The sequence below is a fragment of the Drosophila bipectinata genome, chromosome 3R, assembly GCF_030179905.1.
Source record: "Drosophila bipectinata strain 14024-0381.07 chromosome 3R, DbipHiC1v2, whole genome shotgun sequence".
NCBI lineage: Eukaryota > Metazoa > Arthropoda > Insecta > Diptera > Drosophilidae > Drosophila > Drosophila bipectinata.
Genome location: NC_091739.1, coordinates 14678698 through 14696133, shown reverse-complemented (window position 1 = coordinate 14696133; position 17436 = coordinate 14678698). Strand labels below are relative to the sequence as shown.

General features: G+C 45.5%; 7 protein-coding genes across 7 annotated transcripts; 4 read left to right on the top strand and 3 right to left on the bottom strand.

The window, feature by feature from the left end:
• Window positions 1-30: 30 nt before the first annotated feature.
• Window positions 31-1540, top strand: LOC108129585 (interleukin enhancer-binding factor 2 homolog). Its single transcript, XM_017247703.3, has 3 exons — window positions 31-282; window positions 347-475; window positions 531-1540. Exons 1-3 carry the CDS (start codon window positions 118-120, stop codon window positions 1425-1427), a joined length of 1191 nt encoding a protein of 396 aa, XP_017103192.2. The 5' UTR covers window positions 31-117; the 3' UTR covers window positions 1428-1540.
• Window positions 1497-2714, bottom strand: NANS (N-acetylneuraminic acid synthase). Its single transcript, XM_017247709.3, has 2 exons — window positions 2367-2714; window positions 1497-2279 (listed from the first exon to the last, which is right to left on the bottom strand). The coding sequence occupies exons 1-2, from the start codon at window positions 2700-2702 to the stop codon at window positions 1497-1499; spliced, it is 1119 nt and encodes a 372-aa protein (XP_017103198.2). The 5' UTR covers window positions 2703-2714.
• A 466-nt stretch (window positions 2715-3180) lies between these two features.
• On the top strand, window positions 3181-4918 carry Pp1-87B (Protein phosphatase 1 at 87B). The gene is made up of 2 exons (XM_017247711.3): window positions 3181-4402; window positions 4494-4918. Exon 1 carries the CDS (start codon window positions 3379-3381, stop codon window positions 4285-4287), a length of 909 nt encoding a protein of 302 aa, XP_017103200.1. The 5' UTR covers window positions 3181-3378; the 3' UTR covers window positions 4288-4402; window positions 4494-4918.
• A 531-nt stretch (window positions 4919-5449) lies between these two features.
• LOC108129592 (c-Myc-binding protein homolog) lies at window positions 5450-6291 on the bottom strand. The gene is made up of 2 exons (XM_017247714.3): window positions 6151-6291; window positions 5450-6083 (listed from the first exon to the last, which is right to left on the bottom strand). The coding sequence occupies exons 1-2, from the start codon at window positions 6160-6162 to the stop codon at window positions 5562-5564; spliced, it is 534 nt and encodes a 177-aa protein (XP_017103203.2). The 5' UTR covers window positions 6163-6291; the 3' UTR covers window positions 5450-5561.
• Window positions 6292-6636: 345 nt separating this feature from the next.
• Window positions 6637-7830, top strand: Scgbeta (sarcoglycan beta). Its single transcript, XM_017248092.3, has one exon. The coding sequence runs from the start codon at window positions 6778-6780 to the stop codon at window positions 7828-7830; it is 1053 nt and encodes a 350-aa protein (XP_017103581.2). The 5' UTR covers window positions 6637-6777.
• A 47-nt stretch (window positions 7831-7877) lies between these two features.
• Window positions 7878-15114, bottom strand: pps (protein partner of snf). Its single transcript, XM_017248091.3, has 13 exons — window positions 14676-15114; window positions 14209-14616; window positions 13165-14150; window positions 12344-13108; window positions 11828-12285; window positions 11599-11773; window positions 11067-11543; window positions 10867-11007; window positions 9042-10805; window positions 8844-8979; window positions 8591-8790; window positions 8381-8528; window positions 7878-8323 (listed from the first exon to the last, which is right to left on the bottom strand). Exons 1-13 carry the CDS (start codon window positions 14800-14802, stop codon window positions 8169-8171), a joined length of 5940 nt encoding a protein of 1979 aa, XP_017103580.3. The 5' UTR covers window positions 14803-15114; the 3' UTR covers window positions 7878-8168.
• A 420-nt stretch (window positions 15115-15534) lies between these two features.
• On the top strand, window positions 15535-17301 carry Dip-C (dipeptidase C). The gene has a single exon (XM_017247674.3). It carries the CDS (start codon window positions 15731-15733, stop codon window positions 17189-17191), a length of 1461 nt encoding a protein of 486 aa, XP_017103163.2. The 5' UTR covers window positions 15535-15730; the 3' UTR covers window positions 17192-17301.
• The last annotated feature ends 135 nt before the right edge of the window (window positions 17302-17436 follow it).

Here is a 17436-nt window from a genome sequence, read left to right as displayed (position 1 = left end):
CTCTGTCTGATATCGATAAAATAGACTATTGGATCCGGCTCTTCACTAGTTTTTTATCATCCCCAAAAAACGCTCCGGCGTTCCGAAAAATAAGTAAAAATTCATCCTCACAGGAATATGGTTCGCGGAGCTCTTCGAGGGGGACGCCCCATGCGTGGGGGCATCCGGCCACCGTTCAAGAAGACTTTCGTGCCCCGTCATCCGTTCGACTTGACCCTAGCAGAGGTGTTCTTCCCCAAAGTGCCGCAAGCCGGTACTGTTGACGATTCTGCCTTGACAGCGGTAAATCAATAAACGCACATGGGTGGAGAAGTTTTTTTAATGGCCTCTATCTCTATTTATGCAGGCTCTTCTGAAGCGCAACCAGGACTTGAGCCCAACTCCCACCGAACAGACAGCTATTGGTAACCTGGTTACCAAGGTCCAGGCGGTGTTGGACAATCTTGTTTTGGCTCCTGGTGATCTCACTACTTGTGTAAGTTTTCAGTTTTTTATGCTTAAATCTTAATTCTAACACCTTAAATTTGTAGCAATTGGAGGAGGTTCGCCAGGTGGGCTCATTTAAGAAAGGCACCATTCTTACCGGCAATAATGTGGCCGATATTGTGGTCATTCTCAAAACACTGCCTACCAAGGAGGCCGTTGATGCCTTGGCTAAGAAGGTGGAGACCGATTTGAAGGCTAGCATGAAGACTGAAGTGCTGACCAAAGGCGACCAGCACACGATTCAGACACACGAGCGCGGCTTCGATATTGCCAACATGCACGCCAAAGTGCGTATAATGATTGCCACTTTGCCGCAGAACTTGCGCAAGTTGGAGCCGGAGATCCATATGGACCACAAGCTAATGCAGAGCCACCTGGCTGCCATTCGCCACACCCGGTGGTTCGAGGAAAACGCTCACCACTCTTCAATTAAGGTATTAATCCGCATACTTAAAGATCTGACCCGACGCTTTGATGCATTCTCGCCACTCTCCGCCTGGATGCTCGACCTGATCGCCCACTTGGCCATCATGAACAACCCGTCGCGCCAAGCACTGCCAATCAACCTCGCCTTCCGTCGCGTCTTCCAGCTGCTCTCTGCCGGGTTATTCTTGCCAGGTTCTGCTGGTATTACTGACCCAACCGAACCGGGGCACATCAGGGTGCACACAGCCATGACGCTGGAGCAGCAGGATGTGTGCTGCTACACCGCCCAGACGTTGCTGCGTGTTCTGGCCCACGGGGGGTACAAGCACATCCTGGGCATCGAGGGAAACACAAGCATCGTGCGTGAGATGTCCGTCTGGAACGGTGTCTGCGTCTCCCCGCTGAACCCCGTTTACGAAAAACCCACAGACAAAAAAGAAGGCGATCTTGAGGAGGACATTGACATGATTGAAAATGAAAACGAGGACGATGGCAGCGATGATGGAGCCGAATAAAGCAATGCTGCTTATATATGTTCATATTTATTTCACTATGCACTTCATGTAGTTGCAAAATCTCATGCCCTAAATAAATAGCATACTCCCAGTTATGGGTTCATCCTCACCAACATTGACAATCAATTCTTTACCGATTAAATCGAAATATTTTTCTGCTGTCTCGCCGTTGGGTTGGCTTACTTTGATTGCCATGTCCGATGGTTCCAGGATATGGCCTTTGGGTAGGCTGCGAGCTGCTACAATAGATTTTCCCAACTTATCCCGGCATGGTAGCTCACAGAGTAAAATCTCTTTCTCACGTACATCTCGAAGAGCCTTTACAAGATCCTGACCTCCATTTAGTTTCTGCATCACATCCCCCACAGAAAGCGAATTATTTTTCAACTCGAAATGATTGATTTTTTCTATCAACTCGCGAAGCTCATTGGGCTCCAGGGAACAACGGTGGTCTGAACCTTTTTGATTTTTGTCCAACGTAAAATGGCGCTCTACTATTCGAGCTCCTAGTAAGACGGCGGCTTGGGTAAGCAAAATACCTAGTTCATGTCCAGAGTAGCCAATAGTCACATTGGGCAAACGCCTTTTAAACATTCGAATTAATTGAAGATTGCAGTCTTCAGGCAATGTTGGGTACGCTGAGACGCAGTGCATCAGGGCGTAGTCCTTCTTCCCTGCGTCCTCCATAGTTTGGACAATCTTCTCGACCGTCTCCATTGTTTGCATACCCGTGGATATAACCAAAGGAATGTCCAGCTTAGCTGCCTTTTTCAGAAGTAAAAAGTTGTTTGCATCTCCGGAACCGATTTTAATAAACGGAACTTTAAAGTCAACCAGGAAATCTAAGGAATTCTGTATTAAAATTGAAATATTAAGTGATAATTTTAATAAATTTAATATTAATTTTTTTTTTTAAATGATTAATTGCCAGATTGTTACCTCATCCATGGCGGATGCTGTAAAGTCCACATTTATATCCCGGCTATAAGCTTGTAGTTCCTTATACTGATCTTTGGAAAATTCGAGATACTCCTTGTGTTCTCCGTAAGTTTTTCCCCAAGAATTCTCGCTTATATATTCACGATCTAGAGCAGATCGAGTGAACTTTTCTTTGAGGTCAGATTTTTGGAACTTTACACAATGACAGCCAGCTTTTTTGGCTTCTAAGATCATTTTTTTTGCCATATCCAAGCATCCCTGATGATTTTGTCCAATTTCCGCTATAATGTAAACGGAATTCTCTACTTTTCGACTAATAATATCACTTAAAAGCATTTTTCACAAAAACCAACCCGCTTAATTTAACACTCAATTAACTAATTGAAATGATAGTTCGAAAAGATATCGAAGGGGCGTCCATGCCTGTCATATTTAAAATAGGGTTTTTTTTGTCAAATAATAGTTTTTAATAACCAGTGTAAATTCGTTTGAAAAATATTGATCATAATATTTTAATATAATTAAAAACTACACGATGACGCTGTAATAAATTGATATTCAAAAACTTTCAAAAATTGTGTTGTCGATCGAAGGGTAATTTTTCAAAGTACAATTTATCAAAGTTAATGGAAAATTGAAAAACTTACAAAAAATAATATTAATTTTTAAATGTTCGTTTTTACGCGCATTTCCGCGCTTTCCAACCCTAAAAAAGGGGCGTGGCAGCGTTACCAGAATTTTGTTCAAGAGAAAGACTAGAAAATCGAATAGGCTATCGATTGGACAAAATGGCGTCCTTGGGACTGCCAGACTATCCGAAAGTGTGACTGGGCAATGTGGACACACTGGAGAAATTTTTCATACTAGTTAGCTGTGAAAAGTATTTTGCAGAAATAGAATTGAAAAACTAAACATTTCGAGGCTATTTCGGCGAAAGCAACCATCGTTCGAGGCACTCACGACACCAGCAGCAGCAGGAGCACCACCTACAAAACGCAGCAACTGAGGAAACATGGGCGACTTAATGAATATCGACAGCATAATATCGCGACTTCTTGAGGTGCGTGGGGCACGGCCAGGCAAGAACGTACAGCTTTCTGAGGGCGAAATTCGAGGCCTCTGCCTCAAGTCGCGCGAGATTTTTCTCTCGCAGCCCATCCTCTTGGAACTGGAAGCGCCGCTGAAGATCTGTGGCGACATTCACGGGCAGTACTACGACTTGCTGCGTCTATTCGAATATGGTGGTTTTCCTCCAGAGTCGAACTACCTGTTCCTGGGCGATTACGTCGATCGCGGCAAGCAATCACTGGAGACGATCTGCCTGTTGCTCGCTTATAAGATCAAATACTCGGAAAATTTCTTCCTGCTGCGCGGTAACCATGAGTGCGCCAGCATTAATCGGATCTATGGCTTCTACGACGAGTGCAAGCGTCGCTACAGCATCAAGCTGTGGAAGACGTTCACGGACTGCTTCAACTGCCTGCCAGTGGCGGCTATTGTCGACGAGAAAATCTTCTGCTGCCACGGCGGCCTTAGTCCTGATCTGACCTCCATGGAGCAAATTCGACGCATCATGCGCCCCACCGACGTGCCGGACCAAGGTCTGCTCTGTGATCTGCTGTGGTCCGATCCGGACAAAGACACTATGGGCTGGGGAGAGAACGATCGCGGAGTCAGCTTTACCTTTGGCGCAGAAGTAGTGGCCAAATTCTTGCAGAAGCACGAGTTCGATCTCATCTGTCGTGCCCATCAGGTGGTCGAAGATGGCTACGAGTTCTTCGCGAAGCGTCAACTGGTTACGCTCTTCTCGGCGCCCAATTACTGTGGCGAGTTCGACAATGCCGGCGCCATGATGTCCGTGGACGAAACGCTGATGTGCTCGTTCCAGATCCTTAAGCCGGCTGACAAACGTAAAAAGTAATATCGCATACACAGTCCTTTTCTATACAACAACAAATACAACCAAGAAACAAAACAAAAACACACCAACAACCAGAAATAAAAATGCTTGAAACACATCAAATCATGGACGGAACGTAAGTGGGCAGCTAACAAAAGAAACTAACTAGTTGTGATTCACTCATGCCAACCTCTTATCTCTGTTTTTGGTCAACTTTTTATCGACAGCTAGGGCGAGTCTAATTCCGCGGAAAACCAATACCAACGTAGTAGCCAGCAGTCCAGCAGCCAGCACCTGGTGGATAACTGGAGAAGCATGATCCTTGAGCTCCGATATGATAATGAAGTTTTAACCCATTGAGATTTATTCGCAATTAGAGAGAAAAACACATTGACAAAAAAAAACCATGATTAAAAGCAAACATATTTATTTTTAATAACTGCTCCAGTCCCTAAATTTATATCTTTAAATTTTACCGAACAGTCCATCCACCTGCACACATTTATACAAAAAAAAAAAAAACACATATACACACACACACATACTCTATACACCCACAGACCTGAGAAAATGCGTTTTGTCCAAATTAAAAAAAAAAAAACACTAGAAAAACAGGTCAGTAGAAGAAACAAGAAGAGCACCCAACAGAAAATTGGACAAGACACATACGGACAGTGACTGGACCTTAGTCGGTCACAAAAACATATTAGAAAGGGGCCCAGTAGCGCTCTTTGGCCTTAGGATAATGATGCAAAATATGAAAAGAAAAAATCGAAAAAAAGGGAAAAACGTTAAATGAGGAGGAGAACAACGCTTGCCAAGAAGTAAAATACAAACATATAAAACGATGTTTTGACCTTCAATTTGAAAGTAAAATTGATCAGTTTTTCGTTCGTCCACCACCCCCAAACAGTCTGATTAGATCAAATGGAACCTAAAATATATAAAAAGCCTCATAATAAATGGAAATTTCTATTATTTTGCATTCAATTCCGCAATCATACAACTGCAACCTTTCTTTCCGTTCGCCATCCTCTCCTCTATCATTTTTAAGATGTGTTTTTTTAAAAATTAACTATTATTAATATGTATTATCAATAATCCTTTGTATTAATAAACAAATGATATAAAACGTGTATGAAACTGATTTCAATAAATATTTGAAAAATCCATAATACGTATGTACCTTTAGCTTCTGTGCTTTATTTACATTTACATATTTATAAGAAAATACTTTACACTTTTGAATTTATGTGTAATCTGTTTGGGATGTTTTGGTTTCGAGATGGTGAGATCTACTCGGTATTGTCGGTGGAAGTGTTGGCCTCAATCTGGACGGATGTTGGGCTGGGATTAGCTGCAGCTGGCACTGCTGGACTCTCGTTTTCTTTCTTCTCTTCGATTTGGCAAGTCTCTACTGCAGCTGAAAGCTCCTGCACCGCTGGGGCGGCTTCTTCCGGTACTCCGTTCTTCTGCTGTTCGACTGGCTCATTTACTTCCCCACCGGCAGCTTGAGATTCAGATGATTCTGGAGCCTTGGCCTGGGCAACGGGTACGAGACCCTTGAGCACGTCTGGATTAATGCTGTTGATAATGTCACGCAGGCGTTGAATCTCATCGTTGGCTATCTGCAGGTCCTGCTGCAGGCGCTCGTACTTGTCGTGCTGGTGGCGCACCACTCCAATGTTGTTCCGGATGTATTCCAACGGATTCTCCGGGCGCTCCTTGATCACGCGTATGAAGATTTTAGTGAGCGAGTCCAGCACGCTGCCACGCTCGAGGTAGCGCCGGATCTCATCGCGTTTTGGGTCGATTGGCTGAGTCATGGTCAAATGCAAAATCGATTTATTTTCATTTAATTCATATTTTCGTGAACAGGCTTACCTTAAAGGACATCTTGAAAAAGTATAAATGGTGTGGCCGAGAGTCACTCTTCGAAAAAATACCAATACAATTATGGTCACACTTCAACTTTGTCGCTTAAAAGCTTTTAAATTTCGTTCAAATTTAGTTTCATTAGAGATTATTTTTTATAATTTACAGTTTACTTTAAAAAATATATATATGTATTTACATTATTTAAAAAATAAATTTTATGTACATTTTATTTTGTACCCATTTTTATTCATTTCCTCTTTTAATATAATTGTAAATTAAAAACAGATTCTATTAATTTTATAAAATATATATAACCATCTTGTTTTTATTTTAAATATCCTGCAATAGTTATTTTCTTCAACTTTGAAAAAAGCACAAAACTTTATTTATACTTTCTTTTATTTTAAACGAAAGAAAAATTAAAATTTAAAACAGTACAAAACTTAAAATTTTGGATTAATAACAAAATTTAAACTAAAACCTAGGGTTTTGACTAAAAGTTCCAATGGGCAACTGAGGATCACCGCGCATGTCCAATATTTGTATTCCCCACCTTAACCTACACGGACTATTTTCGTACCATTGGATACAGCACTTGTGAAGATTGTTTTTTGAGAACTGCTCCAAAAAAAAATGATAAATTCATTTGAAAACACTTTTATTCGAGGACCATCGCCATCCTATTCCGACGATGCCAATTCCGAGAATGCTCTCTCAGTAACTCTTCCCATCGGAGGACCTATTCCGGAGCTGGATTTCTGTCGCGACGACTCCAAGACTGATACGGCGGACTACTTTGACGAGAAGTATAACAGCGACAGCTGCTCTCGCTTACATCCTGGTCATGAGGGACGCAATACATTTGCCTTCTGGACCATCGTGGTCATCCTATTGGCCCTGACTGTGGGCAATCTTGTGCTCACACTGACCATCGTTGGGGTGCTGCGCTTGGGCAAGGGAGTTCAAGGCATGGAGGTGATTCCTGAGGTGGATGTAATCAAGTTTTACGGATCTACTGACTTGGAGAGAGTCCTGACCAGTTCGTATGGTCAGATTCACGGCTTCTCGGATGTGCCTGTGACCATTAGCAGCGATGCTGAAGATGGTGTTCACATTCGGGTCTTTCGCAATGGAAATGGAGCTTCCACCAATGAACGCGATAGAATCGTTCTGAACAAGGAGGGCGTTCTCATCCAGGCTACCAATCTCTTCGAGGTCAAGGACCCGAAGGACAGGCAACCAGTTTTCACCACCCATCGTCCTCAGTACAACATTCCGGGGGGAGTGAATTCCCTCCAAGCTAAGGTGATGAGTGCCAGTGGCATCGCAAGTCCCGTAGACGAAGCCCTAAGGCTGGAGAGCGACGGCAGGTTGTCCATCAGGGGCGCCCAGGGAGTCTTTTTGGACGGCGCCAAGGTCGACATTCAGGCCGAGCATCATATCTCCATCAACTCCACTCAGGGTGCCACCATTCTAGAGGGCGGCGCGGGAATCTTTCTGGACATGAATCGTATTCCCATTGTCAGCTCCGAAATGGGCCTACGTACAGGTAGTGTTCAGTACAAGATATGTGTGTGCATGCCACACGGAACGCTCTTCCGCATCGCCATTCCACGGGTTCACAACGGCCCCAAGATATCATGTGCCCATTTCAGCGGCAAGGATGATCCCTGCGAGATCAACTAAATATTTAAAATAAAAAATATGAAATCATTAAATCAGCAATTATCATATCCCTAAAACAAATGTTACGTAGTACTATTTATTTTCGTGGAAATTTACAGGATTTGTAGGGCAAATTTGAAAGCGATATTCCTAACTTTGGGGGATGGGTGGGGGCTGAAAACTAAATTGTTCCGTTTGCCTGATATAATACAGAGATGGTATCGGATTCGCTGGATGAGAATGTCCACAATATGAGCAGAAAACTGGAAGTTAAATATTGTGGATTCCATTCAGAAATGACATACAAATCTAAAATTAGCGCGCGGGTTAAGGACTATATTTTCCATGGGGGGATTCTGCTAAACACCTGGGGGCGGAGGGGGTGGCGGAAGTGGGGGCGGTGACTGCTGGTGGCGTGTCTTTGACGTGCTGGGCATCGCACCGTCCGGGACCATGCTAAGAAGCTCTGCTTCACTTAGATGCGCCAAACGACCTTTGCTCTTAGGCTTCGTTGCTGGAAACAATATTCCTCATTATAGGTGGGTATTTGTCAGTATTTATGACGACTTACCATATGTACTGGGCGTGGTGATTGCGTCCTCGGGATTATACTCTTCGTCTTCTTCGCCAAGCGCCTTGTCCTTTATGCTAGCCAGAATCTTTGAAAGATTGGGTGGAATCGATATGCCTGCCAGTACCTTTGAAGAAGACGCAGATCCCTGCAAGAGTTTAAATGGGTAAAGTGCTGTCCAATCTGGTGTGTTCATCATTTCGAACTTACCTTGGGCTCTACTTTGAGTAAACCTGCAATTTCCATTTGCTGTGCTGCGATTTGTTTGTTAATTTCATCCACCTGCCGCTCCAGATCGTTTGCGATCCTTGGAGCAGGTGGTGGCTTTTCGTCGTCGGAGCCCCCGGGCGAATACGGTTCATCGGCATCATCCAAAGGCGCAATAGGAAGTTTGGGGGCAACTGTGGAGGCTAATAACGAAAATAGTTAAAATTAAGACCATATGGATTGATAATATTCTTACTTTTCTGCAACTTGGCAATGGGCGCCTTAATGATGGCATCGATGTCAAACTCCTCGTCCTTGGAACTGGTGGAATGGGTGCTCGCCTTACGTTTGGGGCTACTGGGCGGCGTAAAGTTGCCAGTCCTGCGTGTTTTCTGATTGAAAAGAACATAATAGATAACTTCTATAGATAATATAACTTCTGAAATCAAAATACCTTGCTGCTGGTCACCGATGAAATCGGAGAAGCCACTGGCAGAGTGGAAGGAAGAGAGTTTGGCGTACCCGTTACAGAACGCTTGCTCAAGCACCGAACTATTATTCCCAGCAAAGTGTTTGGCCGGTGCTCATCCTCGTAAAAAGGCACCCGATCCGCGAGCTTTAGCTCTGGCGGCAATACATCACCAGAACCAAATGGAAAGATGTAAAAGTCTCGAATCTGATCCGAATTAGCTCCCAAGACACCTAGCCGCTGACGTGAGTCGAGGTACTCGTAGAACAAGTTGAACTTGGGCGTTTCGCTGGGCGAGGCGGGAAAGAAGTTAACGATGACCACCTCCTTGGTAGGACTCTTCCTCAGCTTTTTGATATACTCCCAAACATTGACGCGGGTGATGCGACCAATCACATCCAACTGAGGTGGAAAGAGCTTACTTAGCTGGCTGCTCTCGCCCAAAACTGGATGCACGACCACATTAAAGTCGGTGACTTCGACCATCTTGAGGTTGCCCGACCACAACGAAGTGGTGGATAAACCGTGAACATATCGGGCGTAGTGGTCCATTGAAGGCGGAAGAGTTGGAAGTGGTTTTGCGGCTGGCTTTGTCGGCTTTTCCAGGTTCGCTGCTTGCTCAACTGTTTTCTCGGATTCCAGAATTTGATCGATAAGGTTGTAGGTAGTTACCTCTGATTTTCTATTCGTTTTCTCCATTTTTTTGACAGTTGGCGACAGATTGCTTTCTTCCCTCTTTTTGGAAAGGGGCGACGAAACACTACCCTCACCTCCTTCCTTGCCTTGTTTTTCCACCGAGTGAGGTTCTCCTCCACCTGGTGGTGAGTCAAACGTCTCCGGTTCATTGGGATGTTTGCGATGGCGCTTGTCTTGACTGCGACTTCGACTGTTGGAGCGACTGCGACTCCTCTTGCGATGGTGGTGGTGCTTGTGGCTTTTGTGGCGCTTTTCCTTTGAGGAAGAGGACTTTCCTTTCGAGCTGGAACGCTCCGTGCCTGAGGTGTCTAGTCCCGGCTTTTTCTCCACCGGTGAAGCTTCAGTGGCTTCCTCTTCCGGCAGTGTTACGTCAACTTTGCTGGTCACCACTTCCTCGCCTTTGTGGTTGCTTACAACGTACAGCATGTCCAGCTCGGATTTCTTGATCATATCGAGCTGGTGACGATTTTCCTCTTCTCGCCACTTGGCCAGCTCTTGGCTGGCTAGCTGCTCCGGAGTCATCCGCACCAGTTGCTTGGGCTCCACCTGCTTGGCACAGATCTTCTCAAACAAAGTCCTATTTTTGCGATCCTTTATGTTGAACATAAGGGACCTGTATTTGGCCTTGTATTTAGCTCCCACATCACGCCCAAACGAATGATACATTTCCGACTCCACGGCCTTAACGAAATGGTCCACCTCGGCAGCCGTCAACCACTTTGTAGTCGCACCCTGGCTGGAAGCTTTCTCCTCATCCTGGGCCTCCTTAATACGAGCCAAAAGCTGTTCCTTAAGGGAGCGTCGAATACCGATGCGAACTGGCTCTGGTTTTGTGGCGGATCGGCTTGTTGAGGCCACTGACGCAGTTAAAGCGGGTGAAGAGCTTTCCTTATCCTTTTTGGGCAAAGCACGAACTAATGTGGGTGTTGTGGCAGGTTGGGGAGACCTAATTGCAACTTCCAGAGGCTTTTTAGCTACTGTTGAACTTGTTGCAACCGAAGCCATGAATTCTTGATTGGTAGATGGCTCTGGAACTCGTTTCAACTGACGTTTCTAAAAATAAAGAATTTAATAAATTAATTCTTTTCTATTATGGAAAAAACGTAAATCCTACTTCAGGGTCCGCGGATTGAAGGGTTCCGGAGGGCAGCACCTCAAAAGTAGGGTTGTCTTGCAACCATTTTCGGAATTGATGTAACGTGGGTGCTAAATGGCCAATGATGACTCGTCCACTTTTACGCTCGAACACGTTGATCTGAAAGTTAAATAGATTACATCTCGCCATCCACATATAGAACCTAACTGGGTGCTCACTCTCTCTACTTTCGACATGGAGTCCGCTTGCCGCAGCATATCCTCGAAGAGATCCTTTTTCTTGTGGGCCAACGGACCATCAGATTGCTTAGAAGAGGGATGGGCTTGGATGGCGCTTTGAGCGTATTTCCGAATACACTCATCGCCACAATAAACGGAGTTCGAGCTCGCTGGTCGTTTACAAACAACACATTGTGCTTCCGCTGTTCGGTTACCAGGGAGTGGGCCGAGTTTGATGAAGTTTAACTGCTGCTGTTGGTGTGGAATAGCATTCGCCGGTCGTTTGTTAGAGGGCTTCATAATGGGACTTCGCAGAGGGGATCTGGCTACAGTTACGCCCAAAGGCAACACTCTCTTTTGCGTAGCTGGAGAAATAACTTTGACAGAATCCAAAGACGTGGAAAAAACTTTGGTTTCGTTCGGTTTCTCCTCCGAAGAAATTGCTGGCCTCAACATTTCTGTGATTCGGGGCTGGCTCTGAAAACCGAAACGAATTCTCAAGTGCTCTTATACAAACAAACTTTGTACTTACCTTCTCCTCCAACTGTTTGACACACTTAGGACACTTCCAGTCGATACCCTTGTTCTCCATTTCTGTGCCCATTGCCTTGGTAACACTCACGCAAGACCCGTGATACCAATCCTCACACATATCGCAGCATATCATGAAACGATTATTATGTGGCTGACGACAGATGCACCACAGTCTAAAACAAAGGCATAGTAGTATTGGATCATTCATATTTTTAGGGGAATCTTACTTGTTGGGATCGTCGTCATCCTCTTGAGATTCAGAAGCCTCTGGGTCCGTACTGTGACTCGTGTTCAGTTTCTTTGTTCTTCTAGGCGCCGTTGAGCGACGGGCGAGTGAAGGTTCCCTAGGATTCGGTCTCTTCGGCCCGACACCTGACTGGCTGTCGACACTGAGACTGCTAGTATTGGCCAACTGCTCAGAACTGGTATCCAGAAGCGATTCATTCATCGACTGATCCCCGGCACTTGGCGACGCTGTCGGGATTTGTGCCCGTCGCTTGGCACGTGTGGTGGGCGCTTCCATGGGAGGCAGATAGATTACACGGCCATTACCACGAACAATCTTAGCCGATGGGGTCATCGGAGTAGTGTGGGTTCTGGAAGGAGTGCTGCTCGCAATCGGTACGGACGATAATGGCGCCGGTGGTTCCACAATCACCGCGTTGAGAGGAAGATTCGTTTGCGGCTAAAATGTAAAATATACTTTTAAAGAAATCTAAACAAGAAGAAATGTTATTCTATACCTGAATATTTAGTGAATGGGGCAAAGAAACTGGTGCAATCGGCGTGGGCAAGGAAACAATGGCATCTAGCTCTCCTGGTTCGGTGCTGGCCAGCACTTGTTTCACTACCTCGGCCTCAAACTGTTTGTCTTCCTCAATTAGTTCAACGACGTGCTGCAGAAAATCGGCCGTAATCTCATCTTCGTCAATGGGATCCACTGAGGCGGAATTGGCCGTTTCAGGAAACACTGGATTGATCGGGGCAGGATCTAAGCTCGCCGCCGTACTCTCCAGCATTTTGACAAGCTTTGGTATGTTTTCGTCCGCATTTACAGGTGGCTGCTCCACCAGCGTAGACTTCAGCAGCTCATCCTGCACAATGGAATTAATGAGATCAAGCTGTTTATCATTTTCAGCCGCCAGTTCCGAGGAACTCTGGTGCGTCTCGATAACGATTTGGGCTGGCAACTTGTGCGACTGAGCTGTGTTTACGCCAATGGGCATGAAGCCTTTAGAAGGTGTTGGAGTTATAGGTTTCGGGGTAACTGGTGTCGACTGTTGGTTGCTATAACTAGATCTCGGTGTGCTGGGCGACATTATCTGACGATGGCGCTGAGGATCTGGCGACGCTTTAATGGTCGCATTGTTGTTATCACCCAGCAAACTATTGAGATTAGTGAACACACCCTTCGGGCTTGCCATGTTCTTGTTAATTATAATCTCTTTGACATCTTGAGTGGAATTCTTAAACACGCCGCGTGATGAATTATTCAGGATTCGGCCAACCTGCAAAAAAGTTACAGTGAAATATATACAAACATTATATTCAAAATAAAACCTACCTGCACTACAGGAGTCCGACGCACTTGGGTTGTTGGAATGTCCACCTTGGTGACAACGGCTCCTGATAAAGTGCCTCCTGGCAGTGGAAGTTTTTTGACGGGAAGCGCCTGATGGGTAGGTGGCCGGGTTTTAAGGAAAGAGGTGCTAGGTATGCTCTTGCCAAGAGCAATTACTCCGGCTGGTGCCCGAGGTGGGAGCTGAATGATTTGTCCAATTTGCGGCGCCCTAAGATCCACTTGTTCTTTGCGGCGCTTTAAATCTGGGAACTGCGGCGTGGCCGATGGAGGTGTGATTAAAGCCTTCGCTGGTCTAGCTGGAGGTGGTTTCACTGTCTTTCGGACCCGCTTCCGTTTACTTGTATTACGACCACCACTACCTCTCATATTGAAGTCAATGTCGCTATCGCGATCATTGTCAGAGTCCTGGAGCTCATCACTCTCCTCGCTAGGCTCTTCAGTGTCGTACGATTTATCGGCATTCTCCTCATCCGCAGCATCCGAGCTCTGGGCATCTTCATCGTCCTCAATATGTTCCTCCACGTGTGCCATTACCTTGACAGGAGCTCGAACTGGCCTCAGTCTGATGTTGTGGTTAACCGTACTTGGAATAATCTCTGGTTTTTGTCTTGGCAGTGGTTGCTGGCTGATTTTTTTTTGGAGGTGAACCTGTACAGAACTCTGCTGTTGATTCTGCTGCTGCTGCTGCTGGGAGAGCTTTGTTGGCAGTCTCTGGATCTTAACCTGCAGCGGACTGAAGGGCATGGCTTGAACTCTCTTTTTGGCGTTGATAACCTTTATGCTTCCTGGGGCTTGTATTATGATCTTGCGATTTTGGGACTGCACATCCGTGGCCATCTTTTCGGCCCGTTTGTGGTTCTTCAGCTGCTCTGGCGAAGTGAACGGTGTGTAGTTATGATCGTTGCGGATAACATCCATAAGGGCGTCTGTCTCCGGAGTTCGCTTGTACATTGGTACTCCAGCTAGCTCTGTGAAGCATATTTGACGTTAAATTTGATGTAACTTTTAAGGGGTAACAATACTTACTAAGTGCATTTTTTACAACCATATTGGCTGTGCCATCGGCGTAAAACTGTTCCACCCGCAGACCCACAATTTGTGGGCGTTCTTTGGGTTTGCGGCGCTTTTTCTTTTTTATGACTTTTGGTTTACGACCCGGACGCTTCCTTAAACGTGGAGCATCTGGCTCAGATTCAGTGGAATCCTCGTTGTTCTCCTCACTGGAGTTTTCATTCTCTTCGTCGGGGGCTTCACCATCGCTTCTGGCATCATCGCCGCCACTTTGGCTAGCATTGTCGCTGTCCAACTCTGAGTCCGATGCGGTGTCAAGGAAGCGTTCCAGCTCCTCCAGTCGCTCTGCCTCCTCCTGATCAATCATACTGGGCGTAGGCGAGGTAAGCCGCACCACGCTGATGGTGGAAATCGATTTTTCCTCTGAAGATAAGCGAAACCAAATATTAGATAGAAGATAAAACAATTTACTTTACTCGTACCCATGATGTTCTCGATGGCGCGCTCGTCAAACGAGATGCCATTTTTGCCGTAAACCACCACCAGATTGGAGTCCGCGTCCAACGCCGCCGGCCGGCTCGGCGCTTCGGTGAACACCGAACTGGACATGGCGCCGATTCCTTAGAGCCACTGCTAGCGGCGCATTGGAATCAGTATTTCCGCAGAATGGCGATGATTTAACTCATTGGCTGTAGGCCGCGTTGTGACGCCGACATTAGGACCGGATCAGAAAAGGTCACTGGAGGCTCCAAGTTGGGTAATAACAGACTCCGCAATTGTACCACAAGTATGCATAAGAGTTAAGCTCTGCAGGAGATTATATTTTCGCGATAAAGCAGTTTTCTTTTCTATTTAAACTGCAAATTCTTCACAAATTATGGAAAAAATTTGCAAAAAAATTTGTTTAAGTGTGACCAGCCGTCAGAACACTAATATTGCCTCGTGTATACGATAGTTTGGTTCTAATCTAATAGAAGAGTTAAAAATTACCTATTAAATTTGTAAAATTAAAATTCTAATAATTAGAATTATAAAAGTTGAATAATTTAAAGAAAATGGCCACTTTTATTTTTATATTTTTGTTTTGTCTTGATCCGAAATCTTTATTTTTAAATTCCAAACAACACCCGCCAAACAGGGTGCTTCTTATTGATAAGGAACGATGGCTGGCAGCTCCATGTTTCAATTCCATTTCGTTCCTTTTGATAACAAATTATTTTTAAATAAATCCAGGACGAAAAAGGATGATATGTTCATCATTAAAAAATTACACAAAATGAATTAACTTGATATAATCGATGATAATAGTGAGGGGTTAAGGGGCAAGGGTTCAGAATTTAAAAAAATAGGGGCGGGCACACTTTGTTGCCAATTACAAACAAAAACACAGAAAAACAAAAACACTGCAGATAAACCCCCTTAATTTACAACCATTGTTCCCACTCGCAGATATCAGTGAGCTAATCGCGAGGAATACTTTGTCCAGTGCAGTCAGTAACGACTTTCGCCCACCGAAGAACGGACGTTTAGCTTCGACATGGCCGCTTACCAGATGGGATCGGGGCACTCTGTGCCTATGACTCTTTTCAGGGACAACAGGCAACGGTCTGTCCAAGCAATCCTTCAGAGGATTGCAGGTGGCCTTAAATTCGACTCTGGCAACTTGCTGGTGTTGCTCGAGGGCGGCAAGGACAAGAGCCTGTACAACACCGACGTGGACTACGTGTTCCGCCAGGAGTCCTACTTCCAGTACCTCTTTGGAGTCAAGGAGCCGGGATTTTATGGCATCATAACGATTGACGTGAAATCGGGTGGTTACAAGACCGTGCTCTTTGTTCCGCGTCTTCCCGAGGAGTATGGAACCTGGATGGGTGACCTACTGAAACCCAAGGATTTTAAAGACATGTACGAGGTGGACGAAGTCTTTTATGTCGATGAACTCAACGACTATCTGGAGCGAGCTGCACCCAAGTTGATACTAACGCTGAGCGGCACAAATTCCGATAGCGGGCTAACCCTACAGCCGCCAGAGTTCGATGGCAAGGAAAAGTATGTTACCGACTGCGATCTTCTCTACCCCGTTCTCTCTGAATGCCGAGTCATCAAGTCGCCGGCTGAGATTGAGGTTCTCCGATATGTGGCCAAAGTCTCCTCTGATGCCCACATTAAGGTGATGAAGTTCATGCGTCCGGGACGAATGGAATTTGAGGGCGAGTCTCTATTTTTGCATCACTCCTATTCTGTGGGCGGATGTCGCCACGCCTCCTACACCTGCATATGTGGTAGCGGCACCAACTCTTCGATCCTGCATTACGGACACGCTGGAGCTCCCAACAGTAAGCCCGTCCAAGACGGCGAACTTTGTCTGTTCGATATGGGCGCCAACTACTGTGGATATGCGGCGGACATTACCTGTACATTCCCGGCCAACGGAAAGTTCACCGACGACCAGAAGTTTATCTACAACGCGGTCCTTGCGGCCCGAAACGCGGTGATGGAGACTGCTCGAGACGGAGTCTCCTGGGTGGACATGCATAAGCTAGCCGGCAGGGTGCTTTTGCAGAAACTCAAGGAAGGCGGAATGGTAACAGGTGATGTGGAGGAAATGCTTGAGGCGGGTGTTTCCGGATACTTTCAACCACATGGCCTAGGACATCTGATTGGCTTGGACGTTCACGATGTGGGTGGCTATCTGCCCGCGGAACCAAAGCGTCCGAGTGAGCCATGGCTTAGCAAGCTGCGCTTTGCACGAATTTTGAAGGCCGGCATGTACGTGACTATCGAACCTGGATGTTACTTTATCACCTGGTTAATGGATCAGGCTCTGGCCAATCCGGACATTGTCAAGTACCTAAACGTGGATATGTTCAACCGTTTCCGTGGATTCGGTGGAGTGCGCATTGAAGATGACGTGCTCATCACAGCCACGGGCACCGAGAACTTTGCGATCTTGCCTCGCACGGTGGAGGAAATTGAGGCCGCCATGGCTTCTCCATAATCTGGTATTGATCCATCTGCTGTACACACAATACAATATAAAATATTGACACAATATGTAATGAACTGATATACATAATATAATTAAGTTTTATCCAATAAATAATCTACCGCATGGGAAATTCAATAAAAATGGCCAAATAGGCCGAAAAAATTAATACTTTGTGGGTAAAATATAAGAAAATAAATCATGATGGACGTAATCGATGACCATCTGATACCGAGCTGATAAGCTCCCAGCTATAC